Source organism: Somniosus microcephalus, chromosome 23, assembly GCF_052327205.1.
Source record: "Somniosus microcephalus isolate GS21.2 chromosome 23, FLI_Smic_1.0, whole genome shotgun sequence".
Taxonomy (NCBI): Eukaryota; Metazoa; Chordata; class Chondrichthyes; order Squaliformes; family Somniosidae; genus Somniosus; species Somniosus microcephalus.
Window position 1 is genome coordinate 9,888,442 of NC_141009.1, and position 17,914 is coordinate 9,906,355.

At 44.5% G+C, this 17,914-nt stretch overlaps 1 protein-coding gene across 3 annotated transcripts in view; it reads left to right on the plus strand.

The window, feature by feature from the left end:
* Nucleotides 1–17,690, plus strand: part of LOC147101635 (torsin-1A-like) — a 29,700-nt gene extending 12,010 nt beyond the window's left edge. For 2 of the 3 annotated variants that reach the window (XM_085965359.1, XM_085965358.1), the window contains exons 4-5: nt 4,133–4,260; nt 14,239–17,690. In XM_085965359.1, the coding sequence (XP_085821485.1) occupies nt 4,133–4,260; nt 14,239–14,498 (388 nt within the window). In that variant the 3' untranslated portion in view covers nt 14,499–17,690. Of the gene's footprint in view, nt 1–4,132; nt 4,261–13,929; nt 14,211–14,238 lie in introns of those variants that run through there. The other variant, XM_085965360.1, reaches the window with a different exon arrangement.
* The last annotated feature ends 224 nt before the right edge of the window (nt 17,691–17,914 follow it).

Sequence of the window (17,914 nt, forward strand, 5' to 3'; positions counted from 1 at the left end):
GACTCCTGCTCCTAATTCTTAAGTTCTTATGGTAATCTTGCCCAGCTGCCAAGAAGTGGACAAGAGTTGCCTGATGGACACATCCCGTATGACATTCCCAGTGGGTTTCCCTCTCTTTATTCTCGTGGGAGGGACGTAGGGACTTGCTCTGGGGGGGTCATGTTGACTTTGGACAATAGTGTAAAACTGGCGATATCAGATCAACAGTCCATATACACCTTTCCCAATGGAAATGGAAGATCGGGAAAGATGTCTAACAACAATAACTTGCATTTATATAGCGCCTTTAACATAATGAACATAAGAATTAGGAGCAGGAGTCGGCCATATGGCCCCTCGAGCCTGCTCCGTCATTCAATAAGATCATGACTGATCTTCAACCTCAATTCCACTTTCCTGCCCGATCTCCATATTCCTTGATTTCCCCTAAAGTCCAAAAATCTATCTATCTCAGCCTTGAATATACTCAACGACTCAGCATCCACAGCACTCTGGGGCAGAGAATTTAAAGATTCACCACCCTCTGAGTGAAGAAATTCCTCATCTCAGTCTTAAATGGCCGACCCCTTATCCTGAGACTATGCTCCCCTAGTTCTAGACACTCCAGCCAGGGGAAACAACCTCTCGGCATCTACCCTGTCAATCTCAAGGAGTTATCAAACAAAATTGAACATGGAGCCACATAAAGAGATATTAGGACAGTTGAGCAAAGACTTGGTCAAAGCAGTTTTTATGGAGTGTCTTAAAGGAGGACAGATGGACGGAGTGGTTTAGGGAGGGAATTCCAGAGTTTAGGGCCCAGATAGCTGAAAATTTTGGTTGCACAAGAGGCCATAATTGGAGGAGCGCAGAGATCTGAGTTGTAGGGCTGGGGGAGGTTAGAGATACGGAGGGGCGAGGCCATGGAGGGACTGGCCTTTTGTGCTTGGCACATAATAGCAGCGCTAATGATCCACAGTACAGAAGTACTAGCGTGTCAGATGTGGCTCAGTGGGTAGCGCTCTCGCCTCTGAGTCAGAAGGTTGTGGGTTCAAGTCCCACTCCAGAGACCTGAGCGCACAATCCAGGCTGACACACTAGTGCAGTACTAAGGCCTCTGGCCCTCCATTCACCATAACATTTCTGCAGCTGCTGATCTACTCAACCACACCCTCACCACCACCTTTGATGCCCTAGTCCCTACTAAAACAATTACCCTCTCTCACCCTGGCCGTTCCCCCAGTACGGCCCTCATCTTCGCTCCCTCAAGTCCAAGGGACGCAGACTTGAATGGATATGGTGGATAACTGGTTTAGCCATTCACTGCCAGATCTGGTTGGACCACATAAAGCATTATCGGGTCCTACTCTTGTCTGCCAAAACTGCTCACTATTCCAGCATCATTCTGCAATGCAAACATAACCCCCGGCTAGTATTCTCTACTGCTAACTGTCTTCTTAAACCCCTCTCCCCTGTCTCCTCCACAGTCACCTCCAACAATAAGTGCAAAGAGCTCATGGACTTCTTTGTCTCTAAGATTGAGACCATCTGATCAGCTGCCACTTCCCTCCCTTCCTTCCCCATGCCCACTGGGCCAAACTTCCTCTAAGGTTCGCTCCTGCCCTAGCCCTAGCCCTGAACTCTCATCTTTATCCGGTTTCTCTCCGATCTCCCCTCTAGACCGTTCCACGCTCATCTTGTCAATGAGGCCCACTTCCCACTCCCTCGACCCAATTCCCACTAAACTGCTGAGCACTCAACTTCCTTTTCTGGCTCCCATGCTAGCTGATATTGTTAACAGATCTCTCTCCTCAGGTACTGTCCCCCTCTCCTTCAAATCTGCCGTCATCACCCCTCTCCTCGAAAAACCAACACTTGACACCTCCGTCCTTGCAAACTACCGCCCCATCTCCAACCTCCCTTTCCTCTCAAGTCCTTGAACGTGTTGCCACCTCCCAAATCCGTGCCCATCTTTCCTGAAACTCCATGTTTGCGTCCCTCCAATCCGGTTTCCGCCCTTGCCACAGTACCGAAACGGCTCTCATCAAAGTCACAAATGACATACTTTGTGACTGTGAAAAAGGTAAGCTATCCCTCCTCGTCCTTCTCGACCTGTCTGCAGCCTTTGACACGGCCAGAAAATCACCTGCAACGGCTTCTCTTCCCACTCTCACATCGTTACCTTTGGGGTCACCCAAGGATCTATCCTTGGCCCACTCCTATTTCTCATCTACATGCTGCCCCTTGGCGACGACATCCGAAAACACAGCATCAGTTTCCACATGTACGCTGATGACACCCAGCTCTACCTCACCACCACTTCTCTCGACCCTTCCACTGTCTCTAAATTGTCAGACTCCTTGTCTGACATCCAGTTCTGGATGAGCAGAAATTTTCTCCAATACTGGGAAGACTGAAGCCATTGTTTTTGCTTCCCACCACAAACTCCGTTCTGTAGCCAAGACTCCATCCCTCTCCCTAACATCTGTCTGAGGCTGAACCACACTGTTCGCAACCTTGGTGTCACATTTGACCCTGAAATGAGCTTCTGACCACATATCTGTGGCATAACTAAGAACGCCTATTTCCACCTCCGTAACATCGCCCGTCTCTGCCCTTGCCTCAGTTCATCTGCTGCTGAAACCCTCATCCATGCCTTTGTTACCTCTAGACTTGACTATTCTAACGCACTCCTGGCCGGCCTCCCACGTTCTACCCTCCGTAACCTTGAGGTCATCCAAAACTTGGCTGCCCGTGTCCTATCTCGCACCGAGTCCCATTCACCCATCTCCCCTGTGCTCGCTGACCTACACTGGCTCCCAGTTAAGCAAGGCCTCTGTTTGAAAATTCTCATCCTTGTTTTCAAATCCCTCCATGGCCTCGCCCCTCCCGATCTCTGTAATCTCCTTCAGCCCCACAACCCCCCCCCGCCCCCCCCGAGATATCTGCGCTCCTCTAATTCTGCCCTCTTGAACATCCCTGATTATAATCGCTCAACCATCGCTGGCCGTGCTTTCGGCTGCCTAGGCCCCAAGCTCTGGAATTCCCTGCCTTAAACCTCTCTGCCTCTCTACACCTCTCTCCTCCTTTAAGATGCTCCTTAAAACCTACCTCGTTGACCAAACTTTTGGTCACCTGCCCTAATTTCTCCTTATGTGGCTGTCAAATTTTTGTCTTGACACACCTGTGAAGCACCTTGGGACGTTTTATTGCATTAAAGGTGCTATATAAATGCAAGTATTTGTTGTTGTATTGTGTGACAAGAAACTAAAGGGAAATAAGTTATTTGATTCATTTTTTGAAACCCTGGAGATTGGGTGGAATTGTGGGACCATGATGCCTTTATTTTATAGAATCTTGCAGCACAAGAGGAGGCCATTCAGCCCGTTGTCCCTGTGCCGGCTCTTTGAAAGAGCTCTCCAATTTAGTCCCACTCCACAGCTGTTTTCCCCCAGAACCCTGCAAATTAGTCCTCTTCGTGTACGTGTCCATTTGCCTTTTGAACGTTCCTATGGAATCTGATTCCACCACCCTTTCAGGTAGTACATTCCGGATCTTAAAAACCCTCTGAAGAAATTTCTCCTAACTTCCCCTCTAGTTCTTTTGCCAATTACTTAAGGTCGTTGATCTCCTTACTTTTGCTCCTACCTACACTCTTTGAAATAAACACTGGTTTGAAGAGAACTAAAATAATACATGTCTGTAACACAGCTGGTTGCAGACTCGCCTCTGAGTCAGAAGGTTGTGGGTTCAAGTCACCACTCCAGGGGCTTGAGCACAAAATTCCAGGCTGACACTCCAGTGGAGTGCTGCACTGTCGGAGGTGCCGTCTTTCAGATGAGACGTTAAACTGAGGCCCCGTCTGCTCTCTCGGGTGGACGTAAAAGATCCCATGGCATTATTTCGAAGAAGCGCAGGGGAGTTATCCCCGATGTCCTGGCCAATATTTATCTCTCAATCAACGTAACAAAAATAGATTATCTGGTCATTATCACATTGCTGTTTGTGGGAGCTTGCTGTGTGCAAATTGGCTGCCGCGTTTTCCACATTACAACAGTGTCTACACTTCAAAAGTACTTTGGCTGCAAAGCGCTTTGAGATGTGCAGTGGTCGCGAAAGGCACTATATAAATGTAACTTTTCTTTGTTGCTAGCAATGTCGGTGGTGAGAAGATAAATGAAGTTATGCTAAATTTCTGGGAGCGTGGGATGAAAAGGGAAGATATTCGAGCTAAAGACTTGGCAGACAATCTGTCCTTGGAAATCTATAACAACAAAAACAGTAAGTGTTTGACGTTTATTGAGCAGGGAACAGAAAAGATCATGTGATGAAACTTCATCTCCTTGACGACAAACCTGCTGACTGACCAGCCCAATGGTGTCTCTTCACATTCATTGCCATGCTCAGTTTCCCTGGAAATGGCTCCAAAACCATCACATTATACTGCTGCTTTGCAGCATTTCCCGCCACTTGTTTTTGTAATATTGCCTTTTGTTTCACTTTCTGTATATTTTTTTAATATAAAAATAAAAAGCTGTCCCCACCACAATTCAAAAATTCTGTCTCCGAGAAGTCTGAGAACATCAGACTGAATACCAGGTTCGGGTATTGTGTATATTCATCTCCCACGCTGAGGACTTTCTAATATTATTGCTTTGCCCATTTATAAAATCTTACAGCACAGATGGAGGTCATTCAGCCACTGTGCCTATGTCAAATCTTTTGAAAGCTATCTAATTAGTCCCCATTCTCCCTGCTCTTTCCCCATAGTACTGCAAATTTTTTCTTTTCAAGTGACTTTCAAAAAAGAATTGGATGTATACTTGAAAAGGAAATATTTGCCCGGCTATGGGGAAAGAGGAGGGGGAGTGGGCTGGATCGCTCTTTCAAAGAGCCAACACAGGCACAATGTGGCCAAGGCTGGGAACTCAACATCCAGGGGTATTCAATATTCAGGAAAGATAGGCAAAAAGGAAAGGGAGGTGGGATAGCATTGCTGGTTAAAGAAGGGATTAACACAATTGTAATGAAGGATATTAGCTCTGATGATGTGGAATCTGTATGGGTAGAACTGAGAAATACCAAGGGGCAGAAAACATTAGTGGGAGTGGTATATAGACCTCCAAACAGTAATGCGGAGGTTGGGGATGGCATTAAAAGGGAAATTAGAGAAGCGTGCAATAAGGGCACAGCTGTCATCATGGGTGACTTTAATCTGCATATAGATTGGTCTAACCAAATTAGTAACAATACTGTGGAAGAGGAATTCCTAGAGTGTATACGGGATGGTTTCCTGAACCAATATGTCGAGGAACCAACTAGCGATCAGGCCATCTTAGACTGGGTATTATGTAATGAGAAAGGATTAATTAGCAATCTTGTTGTGCGAGGCCCCTTGGGTCGGAGCGATCATAATGAGATAGAATTCTTCATTAAGATGGAGCGTGAAGTAGTTGATTCAGAGACTTGGGTACTGAATTTAAATAAAGGAAACTACGATGATATGAGGCGCGAGTTGGCTAGGATGGATTAGGGAATGTTACTTAAAGGGTTGACGGTGGATAGGCAATGGCAAACATTTAAAGATCGCATAGATGAACTACAGAATTTGTTCATCCCAGTTTGGCATAAAAATAAAACAAAAAAGGTGACTCAACCGTGGCTAACAAGGGAAATTAAGGATAGCATAAGATCCAAGGAGAGGACATACAAATTGGCCAGAAAAAGCAGTAAACCTGAGGATTGGGAGCAGTTTAGGGTTCAACAAAGGAGGACAAAGGGATTAATTAAGAAGGGAAAATAGAATGAGAGTAAGCTTTCAGGGAACATAAAAACTGACTGTAAAAGCTTTTATAGTTATGTGAAGAGAAAAAGATTGGTGAAGTCAAGCGTAGGTCCCTTGCAGTCAATCAGGGGAATTTATAATGGGGAACAAAGAAATGTCAGACCAATTTTAAATACATATTTTGGTTCTGTCTTCACAAAGGAGGACACAAATAACCTCCCAGAGATGTCAGGGAACATAGGGTCTGATGAAAGGGAGGAACTGAAAGAAATCAGTATTTGTAGGGAAATGGTGTTAAGGAAATTGATGGGATTGAAGGCCGATAAATCCCTAAGACCTGATAATCTACATCCTAGGGTACTTAAGGAAGTGGCCCTAGAAATAGTAGATGCATTGCTGATCATCTTCCAACATTCGATGGAATCTGGAACAGTACCCATGGATTGGAGGGTAGCTAATGTTACCCCACTATTCAAAAAAGGTGGTAGGGAGAAAACGGGGAATTACAGACATCGATAGTGAGGAAAATGCTAGAGTCCATTATAAAAGATGTAATAGCAGAGCACTTGGAAAACAGTGACAGGATCAGACAAAGTCAACATGGATTTACAAAAGGTAAATCGTGCTTGACTAATCTACTGGAATTTTTTGAGGATGTAACTGGTAAAATAGATAAGGGAGAACCAATGGATGTGGTATATTTGGACTTTCAGAAGGCTTTCGATAAGGTCCCGCATAAGAGATTAGCGTGTAAAGTTAAGGCACATGGGATTGGGGGCAAGGTATTGACTTGGATAGAAAACTGGTTGGCAGACAGAAAGCAAAGAGTTGGAATAAACGGGTCTTTTTCCGAGTGGCAGGCAGTGACTAGTGGGGTACCGCAGGGATCAGTCCTTGGACCCCAGCTATTCACAATATATATTAATGATCTAGACAAGGGAACTAGATGTAATATCTCCAAATTTGCAGACAACACAAAGCTGGGTGGACGTGTGTGCTGTGAGAAGGATGCCGAGAAACTCCAGGATGATTTGGACAGGTTGGGTGATTGGGCAGAAGCATGGCAGATGCAATATAACATGGATAAATGTGAGGTTATCCACTTTGGTGGCAAAAACAGGAAGGCAGATTATTATCTGAATGGCAATAGATTGGGAGAAGGGGAAGTGCAACAAGACCTGGGTGTCCTTGTGCACCAGTCACTGAAGGTAAGCATGCAGGTGCAGCAGGCGGTTAAGAAGGCAAATGGTATGTTGGCCTTCGTAGCGAGAGGGTTTGAGTACAGGAACAAGGATATCTTGCTGCAGTTGTACAGGGCCTTGGTGAGACCACATCTTGAGTATTGTGTGCAGTTTTGGTCGCCTTATCTGAGGAAGGATGTTCTTGCCATGGAAGGAGTTCAGCGAAGATTCACCAGGCTGATACTTGGGATGGCAGGAATGACGTATGAGGAGAGATTGGGTCGATTGGGCTTGTACTCGCTGGGGTTTAGAAGAATGAGAGGGGATCTCATTGAAACTTATAAAATTTTGACAGAACTGGACAGACTAGATGCAGGAAGGATGTTCCCGATGGTAGGGGAGTCCAGAACCAGAGGTCACAGTCTAAGGATAAGGGGTAGGCCATTTAGGACAGAAATGAGGAATTTCTTCACCCAGAGAGTGGTGAACCTGTGGAATTCTCTACCACAGAAGGCAGTAGAGGCCAATTCATTTAATATATTCAAGAAGGAGTTGGATATATTTCTTAAGGCTAAAGGGATCAAGGGGTATGGGGTGAAAGCAGGGACTGGGTACTGAATTTGGATGATCAGCCATGATCGCATTGAATGGCGGAGCAGGCTCGAGGGGCCGAATGGCCTACTCCTGCTCCTATCTTCTATGTTTCTATGGGACGAATGGCCTCCTTCTGTGCTGTACGATTAGAGCACAAATTCACGTTTGGGCTTTTCTTTGATTTTTTTTTTTTTATTTGAAGATTAAGGAAACTTAAACACGGAATAAAAACAGAAAATGCTGGAGAAACTCAGCAGGTCAGGGAGCATCTGTGAAGAGAGAAACCGAGTTAACGTTTCAGGTCGATGACCTTTCATCAGAACTGGAAAAAAGCAGGAAATGGAACAGATTTTTAAGCAAGTGTATGGGCTGGGACAGGGGGGAGGGGGATGAAAGAACAAAAGGGAAGGTCTGTGATAGGATGGAAGGTGGAAGAGATTAAGAGATATTCAAGGCAAAAGGAGATGGTAATAGAACAGGTTAAGAAACCAGGGATGCTCTAGATGAAGTGTAAATTGTGCTGGCAGAATGAAAGACCGCTGCCATATGGGGCAGAAGAAATAAAGACACTGACAAAAAGTGTGGAGATATCTATATCTATCTATCGAGGTTATGATCTGAAATTGTTGAAATCGAGCTTAAGTTAAGCTTCCGTGGAACAATGCAAGAGGCCGAGGACGGTGAGGTCTGAGTGGGAGTGGAGCGGTGAATTAAAGTGACAGGCGACCAGAAGCTCGGGGTCCCCCTTACGGACTGAACGGAGGTGTTAAACACGGAAGACCAGCTAGTGAATACAGAGGAATAATACAGTGTCAGCTGTGGCTCAGTGGGTAGCACTCTTGCCTCTGAGTCAGAAGGTTGTGGGTTCAAGTCCCACTTCAAAAGATTTGAGTGCAAAAATCTAGGCAGTGCAGAGCTGAGGGAGTGCTGCACTGTTGGAGTTGCCATCTTTCGGATGAGACATTAAACCGAGGCACCATCTGCTCTCTGGTCGATGCAGGAGATCCCGCGGCACTATTTCAAAGAAGAGCAGGGGAGTTATCTCCGGTGTCCTGGGGCCAATATTTATCCCTCAACCAACATCACTAAAACCAGATTATCTGGTCATTATCACATTGCTGTTTGTGGGAGCTTGCTACATTACAACAGTGACTGCACTTCAAAAGTAGTTCATTGGCTGTAAAGAGCTTTGGGAAGTCCGGTGGTCGTGAAAGGCTCTATAGAAATGCAAGCAGACCTTTTTTTAAAATAATTAAACAATAAAAGTAGAAAATGCTGCACAAGCACAGCCGGTCTCTGAAGACAGGCCCCCACCTGAAATGTTAACCTTTCATCCAAACTCCTGACCTTTTTATTTCCGATTTCCAGCACTTATTATTTTTTGTAATGTATATTTCACATCTGTAAGTGTTAATATTTATGGTTGTTGCTGCTCGCATCTGAGCAGTTTTATGTTAGCCGTGGCTCAGTGGGTAGCACACTCACCTCTGAAGCAGAAGGTTGTGGGTTCAAGCCCCACTCCAGAGACTTGAGCACATAATTCAGGCTGACACTCCAGTGCAGTGCTGAGAGAGCGCTGCACTCAGAGGCGCCATCTTTCGGATGAGACGTTAAACCGAGGCCCTGTCTGCTCTCTCGGGCAGGAGGACATAAAAGATCCCATGGCACTATTTTGAAGAAGAACAGAGGAGTTCTCCCCAGTGTCCTGTCCAATATTTATCCCTTGACTAAAATCACTAAAAACAGATTATCTGGTCATTACCTCATTGCTGTTTGTGGGAACATGCTGTGTGCAAATTGACTGCCGTGTTTCATAAGAACATAAGAATTAGGAGCAGGAGTCGGCCATACGGCCCCTCGAGCCTGCTCTGCCATTCAGTAAGATCATGGCTGGTTTTCGGTTTCAACTGCACTTTCCTGCCCGATCCCCATATCCCTTGATTCCACTGGAGTCCAAAAATCTATTGATCACAGCCTTGAATATACTTGCCGACTGAGCATCCACAGCCCTCTGGGGTAGAGAATTCCAAAGATTCACAACCCTCTGAGTGAAGAAATTCCTCCTCATCTCAGTCTTAAATGGCCGACCCTTTATCCTGAGACTATGCCCCCTAGTTCTAGACTGTCCAGCCAGGGGAAACAACCGCTCAGCATCCAGCCTGTTAAGCCCTGTAAGAATTTATACATTTCAATGCGATCACCTCTCATTCTTCTAAACTCCAGAGAGTATAGGATCAATCTACTCAATCTCTCCACATAGGACAGCCCTCTCATCCCAGGAATCAATCTAGTGAACCTTAACCTGCCCGGTACCAGGGTTAAGGATATCCCCTTGCGGCTGGAGAAGAATTTGGAGGGGGATGTTCCAGTTGTTGTAGTCCACGTAGGAACCAACAACATAGGTCAACCGGCACCACGCCGGTCCCATCGGTGCCGGATAAAAAAAGAGTTTCCTGTAATAATCTCTGGATAGTTACCTGAGCCATGTGCAAATTGCCATAGGGACAAGCAGATCAGAGAGTTAAATGTGTGGCTCAAAGAATGGTGTGGGAGCAAGGAGTTTCCATTCATGAGGCATTGGCACCAGTACTGGGGAAAGAGGGAACTGTTCCGTTGGGACGGGCTCTGCTTAAACAGGGCTGGGACCAGTGTCCTGTCGAATCGAATAGTTAGGGCTTTAAACTAAAAAGTGGAGGGGGGGGAGGGGTCAGGTGAGGGGAAATTTAGAAATCTAAAGAGAAAAGTCAAGGCAATGGAGCAGTGTAACAATTTGGGTAAAGATAAGCAGTGTGACAGGAAGGGACAGAGTTTAACAGTAATAGTGCTTCAGCGAATAAGGTGAAGGGAGGTAATAATGGTAAAAAGTTAAAATTAAAGGCTCTTTATCTGAATGCACGAAGCATTCATAGCAAGATAGATGAATTTGTGGCACAAATAGAAATAAATGGCTTTGATCTAATAGCCGTTAGAGATGTGGTTGCAAGGTGACCGAGGTTGGGAATTAAATATTCCAGGGAACTTGACATTTCGAAAAGCCAAGCAGAATGGAAAAGGAGAGGGGGTAGCCCTGATAATAAAGGATGACATAGGAGAGTAGAGAGAAAGGATCTCGGCTCGGAAGATCAGGAAGTAGAATCAGTAATGGTGGAGATGAGAAATAATAAGGGGCAGAAAATACTGGTGGGAGTAGTTTATAGGCCTCCAAACCGTAGCTACACTATTGGACAGAGTAGTAATTAACAAATAATAGGAGCTTGTAACAAAGGTAATACAATAATCATGGGAGGCTTTACTCTTCATAGACTGGGAAATCAAATTTGCAAAGGTAGTCTGGAGGATGAGTTCATGGAATGCATTAGAGACAGTTTCCTAGAACAATATATTATGGAACCAACCAGGAAATAGGCTATTTTAGATTTTTGTCTTGTGTAATGAGGAAGAATTAATTAGTAATCTCATGGTAAAGGATCCTCTGGGGAAGAGTGATCATAATATGATAGAATTTCACGTTGAATTTTAGAGTGAAATACTTCAGTCCAAAATGAGAGTCTTAAACTTAAATAAAGCCAATTACATGGGTATGAGGGGCGAGTTGGCTAAGATAGATTGGGAAATTAGATTCAAAGGTGTGACGGTAGATAAGCAGTGGCAAAAATTTAAAGAAATATTCCAAAATTCTCAACAAATTTACATTCCACAGGAAAAGTGATCTATCCGTGGCTAATTAAAGAAGTATAGCATTAGATTGAAAGAGGCTTATAATGTTGCGAAGTATTGTAGTAAGCCTGAGGATTAGGAGAGCTTTATAAACCAGCAAAGGATGGCCAAAAATTTGATAAAGGGGGAAAATAAAATGAGTGTAAACTAGCAAGAAATATAAAAGCAGATTGTAAGAGCTTCTACAAGTATGTAAAAAGGAAGAGAGTAGCAAAAGTAAGTGTTTGTCCCTTAGACAGGTGAAATTATAATGGGGAATAAGGAAATGGCAGAGACTTTAAACAAATATTTTGTATCTGTCTTCACAGTAGAAGACACAAAGAGCATACTAAAATAGAGGGGAACCAAGGGGCTAATAAGAGTGAGTAACTTAAAGTAATTAATATCAGTAGAGAAAAAGTACTTGTGAAACTAATGGGACTAAAAGCAGACAAATCCCCTGGACCTGATGGCCTACATCCTAGGGTTCTAAAAGAGGTGGCTGCAGAGGTAGTGGAGGCATTGGTTGTGATCTTCCAAAATTCCCTAGATTCTAAAACGACCCCAGTGGATTGGAAGGTAGCAAATGTAACCCCACTATTCAAGAAAGGAGGGAAGAGAGAAAACACAAATTACAGGCCAGTTAGCCTGACATCAGTCATCTGGAAAATGCTGGAATTCATTATCAAGGAAGTGGTAACCAGGCACTTGGAAAATCATAATATGATTAGGCAGAGTCAACATGGTTTTATGAAAGGGAAATTGTGTTTAACAAATTTATTAGTTTTTTTGAGGATGTAACTAGCAGGGTAGATAAAGGGGAACCTGTGGATGTAGTATATTTGGATTTCCAAAAGGCATTTGATAAGGTCCCACATAAAAGGTTGCTACGCAAGATAAGAGCTCATGGGGTTGGGGGTAACATATTAGCATGGATAGAGGATTGGTTAATGGACAGATAACAGAGAATAGGGATAAACGGGTCATTTTCGAGTTGGCAGGCTGTAACTAGTGGGGTGCTGCAGGGATCAGTGCTGGGGCCTCCGCTATTTACAATCTATATTAATGACTTGGATGAAGGGACCGAGTGTAATGTATCCAAGTTTGCTGACGATACAAAGCTCGGAGGGAAAGTATGCTGTGAGGAGAACACAAATAGCCTGCAAAAGGATACAGACCTTGCCTCAACTCATTCGCTGCTGAAACCCTCATCCATGCCTTTGTTACCTGTAGACTTGACTATTCCAACACACTCCTGGCTGGCCTCCCACATTCCACCCTACGTAAACTTGAGGTCATCCAAAACTCGGCTGCCCGTGTCCTAACTCGCACCAGGTCCCGCTCACCCATCTCCCCAGTGCTCGCTGACCTACATTGGCTCCCGGCTAAGCAACGCCTCGATTTTAAAATTCTCATCCTTGTTTTCAAATCCCTCCATGGCCTTGCCCCTCCCTATCTCTAATCTCCTTCAGTCTCACCCCCCCCCCCCCCCCCCCCCCGAGCTATATGCGCTCCTCTAATTCTGCCCTCTTGAGCATCCCTGATTATAATCGCTCAACTTTTGGTGGCCGTGCCTTCTGTTGCCTAGGCCCTAAGCTCTGGAATTCTCTGCCTAAACCTCTCCGCCTCGCTACCTCTCTTTCCTCCTTTAAGACGCTCCTTAAAACCTACCTCTTTGACCAAGCTTTTGGTCACCTGCCCCAATTTCTCCTTATGTGGCTTGGTGTCAAATTTTTTGTCTTTTAATACTCCTGTGCGGCGCCTTGGAATGTTTTACTACTTTAAAGGTGCTATAAATACAAGTTGTTGTTAAGTGAGTGGGCAGTATGGTGGCAGATGGAGTATAATGTAGGGAAATGTGAAGTTATTCACTTTGGTAGGAAGAATAGGACAACAGAATATTTTTTAAATGGTGAGAAACTATTAAATGTTGGTGTTCAGAGAGATTTAGGTGTCCTCGTACAGGAAACACACAGTTAGCATGCAGATCCAGCAAGCAATTAGGAAGGCAAATGGCCTGTTGGCCTTTATTACTAGGGGGTTGGAGTACAAGAGTTAGGAAGTCTTGCTACAATTGTACAGGGCCTTGGTGAGACCACACCTGGAGTACTGGGCACAGTTTTGGTCTCCTTATCTGAGGAAGGATATACTTGCCTTGGAGGCGGTGCAACAAAGGTTTACTAGATTGATCCCTGGGATGAGAGGGCTGTCCTATGAGGAGAGATTGAGTAGATTGGGCCTATACTCTCTGGAGTTTAGAAGAATGAGAGATGATCGCATTGAAACACATAAGATGCTGAGGGGGATTGACAGGGTAGATGCTGAGGGATTGTTTCCCCTGGCTGGAGTGTCTAGAACTAGGGGGCATAGTCTCAGGATAAGGGGTTGAGTATTTAAGACTGAGATGAGGAGAAATTTCTTCAGAGGGTTGTGAATCTGGAATTCTCTGACTCAAAGGGCTGTGGATGCTGAGTCGTTGAGTATATTCTATGCTGAGATAGATAGATTTTTGGAGTCTTGGGGAATGCAGGGATATGGAGATCAAGCGGGAAAGTGGAGTTGAGGTCGAAGATCAGCCGTGATCTTATTGAATGGCGGAGCAGACTCGAGGGGTCTTGTGGCCAACTCCTGCCCCTAATTCTTATGTTCTTATGTTCGTTGCACTGTCTCTAAGGCAATTATATCCTTCCTCAGATAAGAGACCAAAACTGTGCACAGTATTCCAGGTGTGGTCTCGCCAAAGCCCCGTGCAACATTACAACAGTGACCACACTTCAAAATCACACTTCATTGGCTGTAAAGCATTTTGGGGCATCCTGGGGTTGTGAAAGGCGCTATATAAATGCAAGTTCTTTTTTTTATTACTGCGATGTCGCAATTTATGTCAGCATTATATTGAAGGAGCCGAAAACATTTTATATTAAAGAATCTGAGCAGCCTGCAGTCTAAGAATTATATGAATGTGACTGAGATGCACATTTTTTTTTTGTTTTATTTCCGCAGGTGGATTCTGGCACACTGGCCTCGTCGAGAAAAACCTAATAGACTATTTTATTCCTTTTCTCCCATTGGAGTACAAGCACGTTGTGTTGTGTGCAAAAGCTGAGATGCAATCAAGGCATTTTAAAGATGTTAAGCAAACGGCTATCAAAGTGGCAGAAGAAATGATATACTTTCCAAAGGACAGTAGGATATTTTCAGTCAAGGGCTGCAAAACTGTGGCTGCAAAGGTGGATTACTGGGCAGCCGCAGAAAAAAACTAGATAGAATAATGCCTTTTATTTTTAAGTAAATCCCTTTATATATCATGGTGTGGCAAATTAAATGGTATCATAGCTTTTTATTTGGACAAATTGGGGTTCAACGCTTTAATATTTACATAAATGGCAGACTTGATCCTGGATTTTTCTAAACTTTGAAGTCTCTCCTGCATGAAACTGTGTTTTAGGACATTTCAAAAACAAAATATTTAGACCAGAAGTTTTCCCTTTTTATATATTAGTATAAACGGTGACTCTTTGAATCTTGGATTTTCATTCACTCAAATGTCAGGATGGTTGGTCCAGTACTGCCTGGTGTTTCAAGGACAATGCAGTCCGCTTGATTTGCACCCCATCCACTACCTTAAACATTGACTCCCTCCACCACTGGCGTACCGTGGCTGCAGTGTGTACCATCTACAAGATGCACTGCAGCAACTCGCCAAGGCTTCTTCGGCAGCACCTCCCAACCCCGCCACCTCTACCACCTAGAAGGACAAGGGCAGCAGGTGCATGGGAACACCACCACCTCCAAGTTCCCTCCAAGTCACACACCATCCTGACTTAGAAATATATCGGCCGATCCTTCATCGTCGCTGGATCAAAATCCTGGAACTCCCTCCCTAACAGCACTGTGGGAGCACCTTCACCACACGGACTGCAGCGGCTCAAGAAGGCGGCTCACCACCACCTCAAGGGCCATTAGGGATGGGCAATCAATGTTGGCCTTGCCAGCAATGAATGAATAAAAAAAATGCACTGAAGGGAAAGTGGGTGGGGGAGAAACTTCTAATTGTGGGAAATGCTCAATCTGCAACAGAAATTCTCCTTTTCCTTTTTACATGACGTTAGCTGTGATGTTGTTCACACATGAGAAGCTGAACAGCATAACAGAATAGAGATGTTAAGCACTTAATTTTGTTTTAAAGGTACTATTAAGGGTCATCTATTAGTCTCTCCAGACACATTGCAATTTTGCCCTGGTGCAATCACTTCCTAGCTCACAATTAATATTAGGTTATCCTGCTGCATATTTACTAATTTTATTATCTATCCAGACAATGCGATTCAGTGAGAGGCAGTACATTGGGATGTGCGAGAAAGCTGCACAACGGGACTGACTGCACTGCTGCTAAACGTGTAAAGAGTAATTCACTCTTGGGCATCACACTAGCCGTACTGAAGGAAAGTTTTGGTGAAACCAGTTTTGAAGCCCATGTGCTTAGAGGGCTCTTCGTCTGTAGTGGCCGTTTAACATCTGTTCCAACCACAAGTCTGAGTTTGGAGTTGAATCTGTATTTGATCTTTCAGGCAGACTTGGGGTGATAGGTTTCACTCTGTTCCGCAGAGTTGGTAGATCACAGATCTCGTGTCCCACATTGCGTTGAGTGGTTGTGAAGATCTTTTAGTTTAATTCCTGGGAACTCACTCCCTAACAGCACTGTGGGAGTACCTTCACCACACAGGCTGCAGCGGTACAAGGTGGCTGCTCACCACCACCTTCTCGAGGGCAGTTCGGGATGGGCAATAAATGCTGGCCTTGCCAGCCACGCCCACATCCCATGAATGAATTTTTAAAATGCACTGAAGGGAAAGTGGATGGGGGAGAAACTCCTAATTGTGGGGAATGCTCAATCTGCAACATAACCACTACGCTACCGTTCCCCCACCCCACGGGAGACGTATGCACCCAGACCATGGTGCCGACTGACTGGTTCAGGGTGCGTAGTCCTGGGTTACCTGCATAGGAAGAAAAAAGTTTTTAAAATATTTATTAAAAAAACAAGTTAAACTAAGATATAAAATTAGGATTGGATGATTTTCTATACAGTAGAAATCAGTGTAATGACTAATGATAAAACAATGGGGGTGTTTGTCTTAAGACATTCTGATTGGGTCTGCGTGAGTATGCTATGGTTTAGAAGTACTTTAGGCTGTTAAGTACTTATTCCTGTAGGGCGGGGTCTTTACAGTGAAAAATGTGTTAATGCAATAAATGTAGGTCATATTTTAATATGGGAATCTTCGCCCTCTCTGTCTCTCCTTGCTCGCCCTCTCCGCTCTCTGTCTATGTCTCTCTCTTCGCTGTCTCTGAAAACATCTCTCTTTGCCCCCTCTCTCTCTCTATATATATATATATATATATATATATATATATATATTATATATACACACACACACACACACACACACACACACACACACTGCCTCTCTGCCCCCCCTTTTTCTCTCTCTCTCTCTCTCTCTCTCTTCACACTCACACACACTCTCTCTCTCTCTCTCTCTCTCTCTCTCTCTCTCTCTCTCTCTCTTCACCCCCTCTCTCTCTCTTCACCCCCTCTCTCTCTCTTCACCCCCCTCTCTCTCTCTTCACCCCCCCCTCTCTCTCTCTTCACCCCCCCCTCTCTCTCTCTTCACCCCCCCCTCTCTCTCTCTTCACCCCCCCCTCTCTCTCTCTTCACCCCCCCCCTCTCTCTCTTCACCCCCCCTCTCTCTCTCTTCACCCCCCCTCTCTTCACCCCCCCTCTCTCTCTCTTCACCACCCCCCTCTCTCTTCACCCCCCCCTCTCTCTCTCTCTCTTTGACCCCCTCGCACTAATGCTCATTGTGCTCACTCCATTTCTTGCCTTTTCTCTTATAAATATCAAATGTGAAATGAGTATTGGCAATCTTAATCTAGCTCCCAGTGGGTTTGGCTTAGCAGCACAAAAATGTCTATAATTTTGCACTAGAGACATTGTTCAGACTAAGTTTGGGTGATGTGCGAAATGGCCCCATGGAGCAAGTGGTACTGAATCTTCTCCAGCCATCACCATATATTTAAATAATTTTTTGTAGACTATTTTTGCCAAAAGAAAATGCTTTTGAGCAGGAAATCCAATGGTGACACTGAAATAAACATGCACAGGGACCCGAAGAAACTTCATTTACTGAGGAAAGCTCATGGTCATTCTCACAATGGCAGCGCTTGATGTTGACACACTGGGTGACTAAAAGTAGAAACCTGTCAAACTAATAACCTAGCAACTTGCTTTTTGTGACAGTTTTGTATGTAAACGTTTATATTTTGTTTCTCCCTCAGCAATGAGTAACACTGGTTTTAACATTGTATTTGCACTATTGCCTTTTACCCACATTTGTACAAATGTTGAGTCAAATTTTTTTTTATTTTTTAACTAAAACTATGCAACACTGTTCTGTCTGCTCTGGGTTTATTTGCTGCACGAGCCAAGAAAAGGTTTTGTGTATTGGATTTCTTTCCCTGTTTTTGAATGGCCAATATCAGATTGATCTCTCCCAATGTATGATAGCAAAATACTGCAGATGCTAGAAATCCGAAATAACAGAAAATGCTGGAAAAACTCAGCAGGCCAGGCAACATCCGTGGAGAGAAATTAGAGTCGACGTTTCGGGTCGAA